The sequence below is a fragment of the Zosterops lateralis genome, assembly GCF_965231275.1.
Source record: "Zosterops lateralis genome assembly, chromosome: 19".
Classification (NCBI taxonomy): domain Eukaryota; kingdom Metazoa; phylum Chordata; class Aves; order Passeriformes; family Zosteropidae; genus Zosterops; species Zosterops lateralis.
In genome coordinates, this window is record NC_139779.1 from 3,966,403 (window position 1) to 3,978,634 (window position 12,232).

General features: G+C 60.1%; 1 protein-coding gene across 1 annotated transcript; it reads left to right on the forward strand.

The window, feature by feature from the left end:
• Window positions 1–10,277: 10,277 nt before the first annotated feature.
• On the forward strand, window positions 10,278–11,061 carry BHLHA9 (basic helix-loop-helix family member a9; the record flags this gene model as incomplete). The annotated part of the gene is given in 2 exon segments (XM_083875369.1): window positions 10,278–11,032; window positions 11,035–11,061. Coding segments are annotated over 2 exon segments (693 nt in total). The 5' UTR covers window positions 10,278–10,366.
• Between the last annotated feature and the right edge of the window lie 1,171 nt (window positions 11,062–12,232).

The following is a 12,232-nucleotide window of genomic DNA, read 5'->3' on the forward strand; positions in this document are numbered from 1 at the left end:
TCTCAGGAGGTCCAGGCTCTTCCTTGCTGGTTCCCTCTCCCCTTGCCAGAGGTTGCAGAGAGGGAAGAGAGGAATAAATGAAAATGTTTCCAGCCTCCCTGCCAAGGAGCACAGCAGGTCCTCAGTCCAGCACTAAACTTCTCTTCCAGTATCACTCCCCTGTGGAATTGAAACCCTGAGGTCTGTGCCTCATCAGCCCCAAGCTGCACTCACTGGGGCACACCTGAGAGGTGCCTGGAGAACAGGGCAGTCACTTGGAGCATCCTGCCCCCAGAGCAGTGCCAGACAGGGCGCCAGAGCCAAACAAGTGTGGGGAGGAGGGCAGAGACTCAGCCACAGCAGCACTACTTCTGGCCTCTCAAAATACCAGATAGAGAAGGAATGAAAGGTGGTGGCTGGTCAGAAAAAGCCCTTGACTTCAGGTGAAGGCCTGGGCCAGCTATTGCATTGTGGTTCTTTTCCAAGAAGGAGGCAGCTTTGGCTGTATCTGCCACAGCCCCAGCTGCTCCTCTCCCCCAGCCCTGGTGCTGAGGTGGCTGGGCCAGGTTTGCTTCCCAGCACAGGAGCTGTGGAGCAGGAGGAGGAGGTGTTGGTTCACAGACTCAGAACAAAAATCATCCGCAGAACAAAAACCATCCATGGCAGAAAGCCCTGTCCCAGCACAAAGGTCTCCCTATCTGCCAGATCTCCAGAAAATCCCTGAACTTTACAGCTGGGACTTATCTGGAGGCAGATCTGCAGGAGTCCTCTGGGATTCTGCTGAGGCTGGCCAGGCTCTGCTCCGGCTGCAGCCAAGGGAGCCAAGAAGTGCTGCTGCTACTGATCTACACACGCCAATTATCCTGCTTAGTAAACACTGATAAAGTCATTTGGGGTGGGAAAGCCAAGCCTGCTCAAAGATGTCTCTGGGGAATGGGGTGAGTTCTGTGTGTTCCTTTGGGCTGGCTCTCAGCCACTGCTCCAGGTGACCTCAGTGGGAGGAAAATCCAGCAATGCCACCAACCAAGGTGCCACTTTCTGGGATGGATGGACACTTGGTGAGCTGCCCTGGCTAATCCAGGCTCCTTTCTCTAGCCCGAGAGAATATGAATTCCCTGCCAGTACAGAGGAAAGCTTCTCCCTGTGATCACTGCTGCAGGGCTGGCCACAGCAGACAGCATCCAGCAGAAGACAGAGCAGAGCCATCCACTGGGATCCCAACTGGCGGCATGGCTGGGCAGGAGGGGAGGAGGAACCCGAGGAACAAAGAGCCCCGCTGCACAGAAGTGTCTTCCCAGGGAAATAGAAAGAAAACAAACCCCAAGCAGATTTCAATAGCCTTACAATGCAAATGTATTCAGGCCCCGCAGGGCACTTCTGGCTCTATCCAGCCACCTAATGAGGGTTTCTTGCCTGCCCTGCTGCTGCCATTGCTTCTACCTGGGGCTACTGATCACCCACAAGCAGCCGCTGTGAGCCTGGGGCCACCTCTGTGCTGAAGTGCTCATCCTCATGGTGGGCACAGCCCGGGGCACTGCTGGCACTGAAGGGCAAACCCCATCCCCTCCTTCCCTTCTGCAGGGAAGGTGCAGCACAGCACCAGCGCCCAGCCCTGAATGCTGCTGAGCTGGGGGAGCTCAGCATCGGCTCTGCCCCAAATTCTGGGGGCCAAAACCCATCCAGTGGGACAATGCCCAGCTGACAGAACACAGGGATGCTGCATCCAGACCCACCTTCTCCGGGAGGGATGCTGGCATCTCTGCTAATGAGACCAGAGTGCCTCTGCCCAGTGAGACAGACAGGGACTCCCAGCCCTCTGTGCACCCACCCTGCTTGTCTGCAGGGCCCTGGCATCTGGAAGGGCTGTTGCCCCATCCAGAAGATGCAGCTGCTGCCACGATGGTGCCCACAGGCAGAGCTGATCACAGGTTTCCCTCTGCTCTTGCAGCTCCTTCACTATTTGCCCATCAAAGGGCAAACTCCAACAAGCAGCACTGACTGCTCTCACTTAAAGCTTTAAACTCCAACTCTTCTACTCAAAGGCTTTCCAGCCTCATAAACTTTGCATTTATTTATGATCTTCTCTAACAGTGACAACCTGTCCCAGAGTTAACCTACAGTCCCCATCTCAGACAGCACCACTCTCTGAGGAAGCAGCCTCACATCACCCAGGGATTGCTGTCACAATGCCATCAGGGAGGTTTGTGGAGAGAAATCACCTCCCCAAATGCTGTCGGGCCCCAGAGCAGATGGAGACAGTTCAAAGGTCCCCAGCAGGCACATGCACACACACGCTGCGGTTTTGTCCTCGCCTGAGCAGTTGAAATTAAACACTGAGACTCTGCCCTGGTCAGAGGAGGAACTTACAGCCTCTTCAGAGCCAAACAAGCACTTTCTAACAATGGGGAAATATAACGAGGTAAATATTTAAAAATTAAATATAAGGACACGGAGGTGGCAGGTGGGCTCTTGGGAGACACAACTGTCCCCACTGCACCTCCCTGCTTCGGCACCAAGATCCCATCCTGCTGCTGGAGGAAGGGAGATGGAGGCACAGACCACACAACATTTCACCCTCCTTGGGCTGTGGAATCACCAATCCTTCCCCTCCTGCACACCTCTCTGCCCCAGGCAGAAAGAGATGCTCCAGGACAAACTCTGGACTTTGCTCACCATTTTCCGTTCTGCTTGCGCAGAATATTCCAAGAAAGGGATGAGGAACCAGCAGGATCTAAGTGCAGCTTGGGACAGCAGCACAGCGCTGCCCCATCACCTCCATAGCTGCAGGGAGTTTTTCTGGGACAGACAGAAGTGCCACTTTTGCAGCAGCAGCAGGACAAGCTGAAAGCTGCGATGGAATAGCAAGAACAAACCCTGACTTTACCCAAATCATGTCAGGAGCCCCCAGCACGACACCCATGCCAATCCAGCCCTCATCTGGGCACGCAGGGGTGAGGTGGCCAATTCCCCAGGAACTCCAGATGCCCCAGGGTCCCTTCCCCATTTCAGCCCTCCTCCTGCACACCCTGACACCGCCATCCTTCTGTGCTCACCGCCCTCTGAGGCAGGACCCCACTGCTGCCAGCAGCTCCTTCCCATTTCCCAAGGTACCAGTGAAGGCAGTGCAGCTGAGCAAAGAGAAGAGCCCACGTGACTCCAGAACCTTTCCTTGAGAGAAACTGTAATTCCAGCTAAACACAGGGCTGGGGATTCACTTACAGCACATCTCGCAGCCGCCGCATCCTGCCGTAACCAGATCCACCAACCCACGCCATCACGGACTATTCCAGCCATGCCAGTGCTCCCCACCCCAGAGCTCACATTTCTGGGGTGTAGGGCACTGCACAGGGCAGGTCAGGGGCTCCCAAACCCCGCAGCCTTCCAGAGGAGCTTCAGCTCCATGGCAAAGCCAGCCTCTTTCTGTGCTTCCCAAGGACAAAGCGAGGAAACCCAGCACCGAGCTGGTCCCACCTCTGCGCTACCTGGCTGCCAGGCACAAAGCATCTCCACCGAGCATCACCACGTCCTCCTCTGGGCCACCAGCACCATCTCCTGCTCAGCTCACCCTCTCCTGGCTGCCACCAACCCACAGCCCTCCATCCCTTCCGTGGCAAACAGAGGAGATGGAAGCAGCACCCTGGCACAGCCTCACACCGCGCATACTCAGCTGCAGGGCCAGCTGTGTGCTTGGCCACAGGGACAGGTGACAGCCAAGACGAGGGGAATTTCAGCCCTTTCCACGGTTCGTTTTGAGCCATCTGCTCGCTGACGCTGGGATTTTGTTGGTCCCGGGTGAGCTGGCACGGGCGTTATCTGGGATGCCAGGATCGTGTATCTGCCTGTCACACGCGCCCGCTCTCCTGCGATAGCCGCAGACGGGGGCACGGTGCAGATTTCCTCGCTTTAAATCAGATTAATCACAAGCTACTTAAAGGAAAACACTGCATTTCCCTGGTAATTCCCATAAAGATGATATTCAACGGTCCTTCACTCGCTGTCCAGCGGGTGCTCCCCAAGGTTGATCCAGCTGGGGGGTGACTGCGTTCACTAAGCTCCAAAATTCACATTAAAGTACTGAGGGGCCCAGGCAGAGCAGCACTAACCAGGTTACACACCACCAGAGTGCTGGCAGGAAAAGCAAACAGCACCACAATCAGGAATTTTCAATCACATCTGAAACATAGAGAAGTGAGAAGAAAACAACAGGAGCGCCAGGTAAACCAACTGTCAGTGAAAGGGGGATCCAGGCAACGACCACACACCTCTTACTGCACTCTCCAATTCTGCTCTTAAATGTCAGCACAGTCTGTGCACACAGGGGCCCTTATAACACCCAACAAAGAAAGTGCTGATGCCTGGGAAAGGCTCAGGACAGGCTCAGGACAAGGCTGGGGAGGGCTGAGCCCAGCCCCCTGTGCAGAGCCCAGCCATGTCACGGGGCAAGGAACCAGGCACGCTTCCTCCTCTGATGAGTGCTGGAGCTGCTGACCCTGAGGAAGACCCATTTAGGGGAGGAGGAAGAGGAGGAAGAGGAGGAAGAGGCCACATTCAGCCACAGCAGATGCAACCTTGGACTTCAAAGTCTTGCTGAAATGCTCAATCCCACCAGCTGCAAAGGTCTCAAAGGGTGGTGCAGGGCTGGACCCCTCCAAGTTATGAACCCAGGACCCTCAGGGGCTTGTGCTGTGCTTCAGGGAAGCCCCTTTAACATCACCCACCAACCTGAGAGCAGCCTTGCACCAGTCCAGCTTTGAAAACATCCAGGAGCATATCCCAGATATAAACAAAACGCAAGTCTGAGCGTAAATCAGAAGGATTTGCACTTGGTCGCTCTGACGCACTTGAGCCACTTCAGCCACAGAGCAGCTCTCCAAGAACCACAGCCCGTGCCTGCTGCTGGGAGCTGGAGAGGGGCTTGGAGCAGCCCTTTGGAGGCAGCATTCCCAATGTGCTTGTCCCTGGCTGCAGGGCTGGGCACACTGGACCGACTGGAGAGCAGGACAAACACTCACACGTGCAGCCCAGCACAGCACGACGACAACACTGAGAGCAGCCACGTACTTTGGACATTTCACCTCCAGGCAGCTCAGGAAGGTGAAGTGGAAACTTCCTCCAGCACTGCACACTAATGCAATAAATACAAATGAACTAAATATTAAGCATAATTTGACATCAGAGCACTTGCTCTCCAGGCAATCTTAAACACAGCCTCAGGGGGGGGGAAACCACCACCTCCAACAATTGAGCAAGAACAAAATTAACTCAAGTCAGCTGCAGAATTAGCAGCATTAAAAGTGACATTCCCTAGCTGCCAGGACTGTGTTTGAACCGGGTTTAATGCTGATGCAATAACAACTTCCAGGCCGCTGGAAGTAGGACAGTGTGACGGCTGACAGGGCTGGCTGTGCCTTCAGTGCCACCACCACACAGCCCGCCGCTTGCGAAATAACATTGTCCTCAATCCACCTAGAAAAACGCCCGGGGACGTGTCACCACCTCGGCGTGTTTGTGCTTTAGAGCCTCCAGGAGTTCCCCGCAGGAGGTCACAGGGTGTCACCTGAGCCGAGGTGTTGCCCTGAGCCAGGTCACGGCGGGAGGAAGTGACTCCTCTGCATCGTCCCGGCCCCAGAGGTGGCTCTGGGGCCACTGGCCCATCACCACGAGCCGGCTGCGGGGGACTCACCAGCCACCCTCCTCGCACACCCAAGGATGGGGCCTTGGCATGAGATGTCCCCTGGGAGTGTCACAGGGAGGACACGGGGACTGGGGTGACCTTAGTGGTTGTTCAGGGACTGCACAAGGGCGGGGAGCGGCGCTGGCTGTTTGATGGGGATGGCAAAAGGGGTTTGGGCATTCTCTATTACATTTCAGCACGGCGTGCTCCTGGCTGCGTGATGGGGACACTCTGGGGGGTCCCACGCCCAGTCACAGCAGGGACCACACCAGTGGCGGGGATGGCCCAGGGGCTGGGGATTGCAGGGACCACGGGCACGGCACGGGAGCGCCAGCGCCGGGGATGTCCTTGACGGGGGGCGGGGGCTGGGGACACCCCGGTGCCCCGGGGCGCGGGTGGGGACGGCTCCCCTCACCCACCTGCCGAGGAAGCGTCCTCCGCGTCGGAGCTGCCGGCGCTGCCGCCCTCCGGGGAGCTGCCGGCGGGGCGGGGGGCGGCGGGCGGCGGCGGGAGGGGGGCCCGGGCCAGCGCCGCCTCCAGGTATCCCACCTTGAAGCGCTCCTCGGCCAGCGCCCGCTGCAGGCGGCGCAGGTGGCGGCGGCAGCGCTCCAGCTCCCGCTCCATGGCCCGCACCGAGCCCAGCTCCATGCGGGGCGCCGGCTCCCCCGGGAACTGCGCCTGCCAGTGCCGGGCGAAGTCCTCCCGGGCCGCCTCGCCCGCCGCCATCCCCCCCCCGCCCCAAAGCCGGGCTTTCCCCCCACCCCCGGCACCGCCGCCTTCCGCCCCCCGCCGCCGCCGCGGGGCCTGACGTCGGTGCCCGCCCCCGGCCCGCCCCGCCTCGGCTCGGCTCGGCTCGGCCCCGCCGGGGCGGGGGAAGCGCTGCCACCGCCCCCCGGATCGGCCCCGGCTCGGCCCGCGGCGGGAGAGGGCGGGGAGCGGCCGAGGGACATCCCGGGACAGCGGGGATGGACGGGATGGGATGGGATGGATTGGGATGGGATGGGATGGGATGGGATGGGATGGGATGGGATGGGATGGGATGGGATGGGATGGGATGGGATGGGATGGGATGGCGTGGGATGGGATGGGATGGGATGGGATGGGATGGGATGGGATGGGATGGGATGGGATGGGATGGGATGGGATGGGATGGCGTGGTATGGCACGGCATGGCATGGCATGGCATGGGACGGCATGGGGACACCGGCGGGGTGCGGGTGCTGCGCTCCTGGGGCTCACAGACTCCCCCCGCCCTCTCTGGTCTCCCGGAGGAGCTGCGGGCAGGGGGAAGTGGGCGAGGGAATGCCCAGTGCCGGCAGCTCAGGGCAGTAACAACATGATAACTCGTGCCAGAATCCATCCCACGCACTCCAGGAGATCCCCGAGCTGGGAACAACCGAGCCTTGAAGGTTCCTGTGCCGTGGGGTGGCTCCTGTACCTTCCACAGCTGCCACTGGCCTTCAGTGCGGAGCTCTGTGTCCCATCCTCATCCTCTGGCCAGTGAAACGCTGCCAGCCCTGTTGGTCTCAGGATGGACAAGCCATTCCTGGCACATGGAGCAGCAGGCACAGGCTGCTGTGGTGGGCAGTGAAGGCCTACAGCTTCATTGGAACCTGGTTTGTCTCTGCTCCCAAGGAACAAGGGACGGGACAAGAGGAAGTGGCCTCAAGGCTTAAATTGGATATTTGGGAAAATGTCTTCACTGGAAGGATGGTCAGGCATTGGAACAGGCTGCTCAGGAAAGGAAATGTTCAGTAAACATGGATGTGACCCTTAGTGATTTAATGGTAACAAGGCAGTGCTGGGTTAATGGTTGGATTTGTTTAGAGGGCTTTTCCAACTGGAATGACTTTGGGATCCTGTGAAGGCCCAGGTAAGCCTTTAGCCCAGTGCCAGCCACATGTGCTGTGTCTAAGCACATGCCCATGGCTCATCCCCACTCCACAGGATGTGGCTTTGCAGGCTGTGCCCAGGGCAGGGCTGTTCCCTGGTGTGCTGTGCGAGGTGCTGGAGCAGGGATCTCACCCGCAGGCGCCTCCAGGCCTCCTCCCGTGCCTTGCAGGGTGGCTGCCTGGCCATGGATGACTCACCAGCCCGTGTGGCTTGTGCCCCAGCAGGAACAAAGCGCCCTATATTTATTTACCCGCGGGCCCAGGCAGTGTCGCAAGAGCCGCCTCCTCCTCCTTCCCCTCGTCACCAGGACGGGCACCTCCCTCCATGCCGGCCCCAGCTCTCACCCTTCCCTGCTGCAGGCTCCCCTGCTTTGCTCTGGCACATCCAGAGCAGCCTTCCCAAGGAGGATGGATGGTGCTGGGACAGTGCCAGGAGCTGGGCAGCCCCTCCAGGCCCTGTCCTGCTTCTTCACCCCACCAGGGTTTCACCTCCAGTGAGGGCTGGGCTCCAGCAGCTCTCACCTGGAAGCATCAGCAGTTTGGATGGATGTGGCAGCCAGGCCAGGGCTCTTTGCAGGAGTGTTAGGGATGCACACCCAAAACACACCTTTGGGCTGTGGGACCTCTGTGCCCAGCACTCAGCAGTGCTCCAGTTCAGAGTGACACAGGCTGGGAGGTGGGGAGTCCCCGAGGGCCAAATCCCTTCTTGGAGTCTGGGGAGTGCTGTGAATGGCCTGATATATGTGTGGAGACAGATAATTACGGCTCTTTCATCATCTGTCAGGCAGACGGGCCCAGCAGAGCCTCACAACACGTTTCTGGCTCCCCATCTCAGCCCATAAATCTCTCCAGAAGAGGGTGATAAATCAGCGGGGACCAGGGGAGCAGGGCCTGGGTGGGCGTTCCTGCTGACCTCCCAACCTGTAATGGGCACCTCTGTCGGAAGCGCCCAGGATGAGGTGGGGATGGCCCGGCGGGATCTGCTAATTACAGGTGCCATCAGTTGCCCCATGATTTACGGTCTGGCCCTGCCTCTTTCCTGGAGCTGGGGCTGGATCCCTGCAGCCAGGGCTGCCCAGAGACCCAGAACCCCTGGCAGTGCTTCCCAAGGATCTCCAGAGGCTGCAGGCAGGATGGGGACAGCTTTGGGATTGCTGCCCCAGCCCAGGCACCACCCAGCTAGGACTGCCTTTGTGCCCAGCTCAGCCACCTCTGTGTCTGCTCTGAACTGCACCTCCTGACCTCCAACACCAGCAAAAACATCCCCGTGGCAGGGATCTGTCCTGCTTAGCTGGGTTTTAGACAGGCACGTCCCTAAGTGGGTCTGACATCTGTGTGCTGCTGGCATTCAAGCGTTCCAAAGAGCCAAAGCTGAGCTCGCTGGGTTAGCCAGTGGCTGGGGAGCCTCCACCCCTGGCAGAGGAAGACTGGGAGGTGAGAGGGATGCTGGGGAGAACAAGAGGGTCACAGTGAGCACAGGTGAGTGCTCAAAGATATTTGCAAGCTTCACCTCCCTTTGAAGTCCTGCTGCCTCATCCTCCCCTGTCCCCGAGGCTCTGGCTCCTGATTTATTGGGTTCCTGAAGCGGGGGCACCTAAATTAGCTCCAGCTTCAAAGAGCCAGGAGAGGAGAAGGGCAATAGACAAATAACCCCCTGCTAATTGTGGCCATTGATCAGACATGAGCTGGGATGATCAGATAGGAGGGGATGGATCAAGGAGGGGGGGACACATTCTCCCAGGGCTCTGCTTTTGCACCAGACACCCCAACAATTTGTCAGAACCACTCCCGGGCCATTTCTCAAAGCACTACCCCTCGCACAGGAAGGCATTTAGCGGCTGCTCGTTAATGAGATGATGGGCAATCACACGTGGCTGTCCCCACTGCTCAGAGGTTGGGGACCTTGCCCTGCCCATGGCCCCCGGACCTGCTGCACCTGGCCAGCCCCTCATCCCACCAGCTCGGGGATGCAGGAAACAAGGAGCTGCTTTCAGCATCCTCTTCCCCAAGTTAAGTGGCGGGCAGGCCCGGGAGCGCCGGCCCAGACAGCTCTGCCCCCAGGCTGCAGGGAAGGGACAGGAAGGCTCTGCGGGCAGGTAGCACTTTAGCTCTTTTATCACCTGTCCCGATCCCCCCTGCCACATTCCTGCTTCCTGCTCCGCAGGGCAGAGGCGTGCCAAGCCCTGCACATTCCTGCACTGCCGGGTCTGCTCAGGCACCCACCTCCCCCTGTCCCCACGGATGCTCTGAGCTCACCGGGACAGTGAATTCTCCTGTACCCAAGCACAGCACTCGCTGCTTTCCTCACCAATGGCACAACTCCGTGCTGCTGTTTCCCTTAGCTGAGAAATAACAGAGGTGCTGCAGGAGCCATGAGCAGAGGGAAGGAAAAGCCAGGGTGGTGCTGCCCCACAGGGCTCTGCCTCACAGCCCTGGGATGAGGGTGAGCCACCAGCCTGCCCGGCAGAGGAGAGGGCAGAGCAGCACGGGGGAGCTCCTGCAGCGCCCAAATTCTCAGCAGACACTAAACCAACCCCTGCAACAGCGTGTGCTTGGCGGAGGTGCTTCCCCCGGGGGCCTGTGAGCATCCCACCACAAGCTCTGAGCCCCCCACCGTGTCTCAGGCTCAGAGCAGGGACCAGGCAGGGCTCTGTCCCTGTGCCTCACCTGCGGCAGGTGAGGAGGGTCGGGCAGCCACGTGACGAGCCGTGCGGAAGGTTTTTAGGGGCGGCTGCCTGGCCCTGGGGGAGTGTCCCCCGCAGCTCCCGGCAGGCAGGATCAGGAGCACAGCAGCGCCTCTCCCGCTCCCCCTGCCGCTGCCATGGCCGGGGCTGCCCTGGGGAAAGGGACGGGCCCAGAGCCCCACAGCTCCGAGGAGGAGTTGGAAGCGCCCCAGGCGTGCTGCAGGCCGGGTCTGTGGGTGTCCCAAGGCAGGGACCCAGACTCCAGCGGGGGACACACAGAGGGGATGAAGGTGAGGAAGAGGAGCAGACCAGCGCGCTCCAAGGCCAGGCGGATGGCTGCCAACGTCAGAGAGCGTAAGAGGATTCTGGACTACAACCAAGCCTTCAACGCCCTGCGGCTGGCCCTCAGGCACGACCTCGGCGGCAAAAGGCTTTCTAAAATCGCAACCCTCCGGCGAGCCATCAACAGGATCACGGCCCTGTCGCTGTCCCTGCGCGGCCCCGGGCGCTGCTGGCCCTGTGCCCACCCCGAGTGCCGCGCCCGGGCCGGGCTCCCTGCGCAGGAGCCGGGGGTGAGGGGCAGCCGCCCCCCGCTGCCCTGGGAGCCCGGTTCTGCAGGGACACGGTGCCCTCCGGCCCCTCTCTGCGCTGGGTTTTCCGCTCAGAGGCAGCTCCATCACTCCGAGAGCCCGAAGGCTGTGCCCGGCCCCGCCTGTCAGTGCAGCGGGACCCCCCAGCAGGGACTGACCGATCCCCCAGCCGGGACGGGCCCCTGGCAGCTGGGCCACTGCCAGGGCTGGGGACACACCAGCAGCGCCTCCCCCTGCACTGACCCGCCGGCCTGGGGGGGCAGGACGGTGCCGGGGAGGTAACGGAGCCCTGGGACAGGTGCGGGGAGAGGGAAGGGACTGCTGGGTGAGGGAGAGACGCGCTGCAGGATGCGGAGCTGAGCGGCGATGCTGGAGAGCTCAGAGAGCCCCCGACACGCTGTACTGTGTGTCCCCTCTGCGGGAAAACTGCGGGAGGTGGGAAATCCCCTGGAAGCGCCAGCTCCGTGTTTGCTGTCGCGGGGTCTCCCTGCCGCTGATCGCCGCTGTTATTTATTCTCTCTTGCTTTGCTCTGCGGGAAAACACGAGCTCCAAAGCCAGCAGCAGTGGCTGTTAATGTGTGTGGGATGGACAGATGGGCCTGGGGATGACGCCAAAGCCCCTGGCTGCGGGTGGCTCTGGCTGCCGCCGGTGAAGGAGGGGAGCAGGAGCAGGCAAAGGTTACTGCCCTGGCCCTTTTGACGCTAAGCTCATCGGTACAGACGTTTGTGCCTGGCAGATTTGCGAGGCCGGGAGGGGAGACAGATGTCGGCTTTCATAAAACCCACCCATCCGATTGCGGTTCCCTTCTGATCCCGGGGCAGTGGCTCTGTTGGGACAGGCCAATAGCGCTCCCCGGCCAAGGCCCGTGGAGGGAGGAAGGGGGAATTTTACTGAAAAGGTCCCTTTTGTCCCTTCCCTGTGGCTCAGAGAGCTCGGACCAGCTGCGAGGGCTCCCTCCTGCCCAAGGCTCAGCAAACTGGAATTGCTGCAGGCGTCAGGCAGGGATTTCACACACACCACAGCTGGCAGACTTTTGGACAGGACAAATTGTGATTCCCGCAGTGCTGAGCCCTGCAAAGCTCCTCCAGCCCCGCTGCTCCCACCCCAGGGCTACCAACATTCCAGTGGCAGCCTGAGCTCCCTCCCTGCCTGGGGGAACATGCTGGAACAACCATCCCAACCTCCTGCTGTTGGGTACCGGGATCTCCTCCTCCTTCCTTGATCTCTGGTGGGACAAGGGAGCTGGTCCAGGAGCAGAGGAAAACTGGCGGCAGCCAGGAGAGAGAGCTCTTTGCTCAGCAAAGGAGCCTCTTTGAAGAGCTGATGGTGTGAGCAGCCTCTGACAGGTGTTCCTCGCCAGAGGAAGGCCTGCAGCCACATCCTCTGAGAAATCCTGCTTCTCCCTGCAGCAT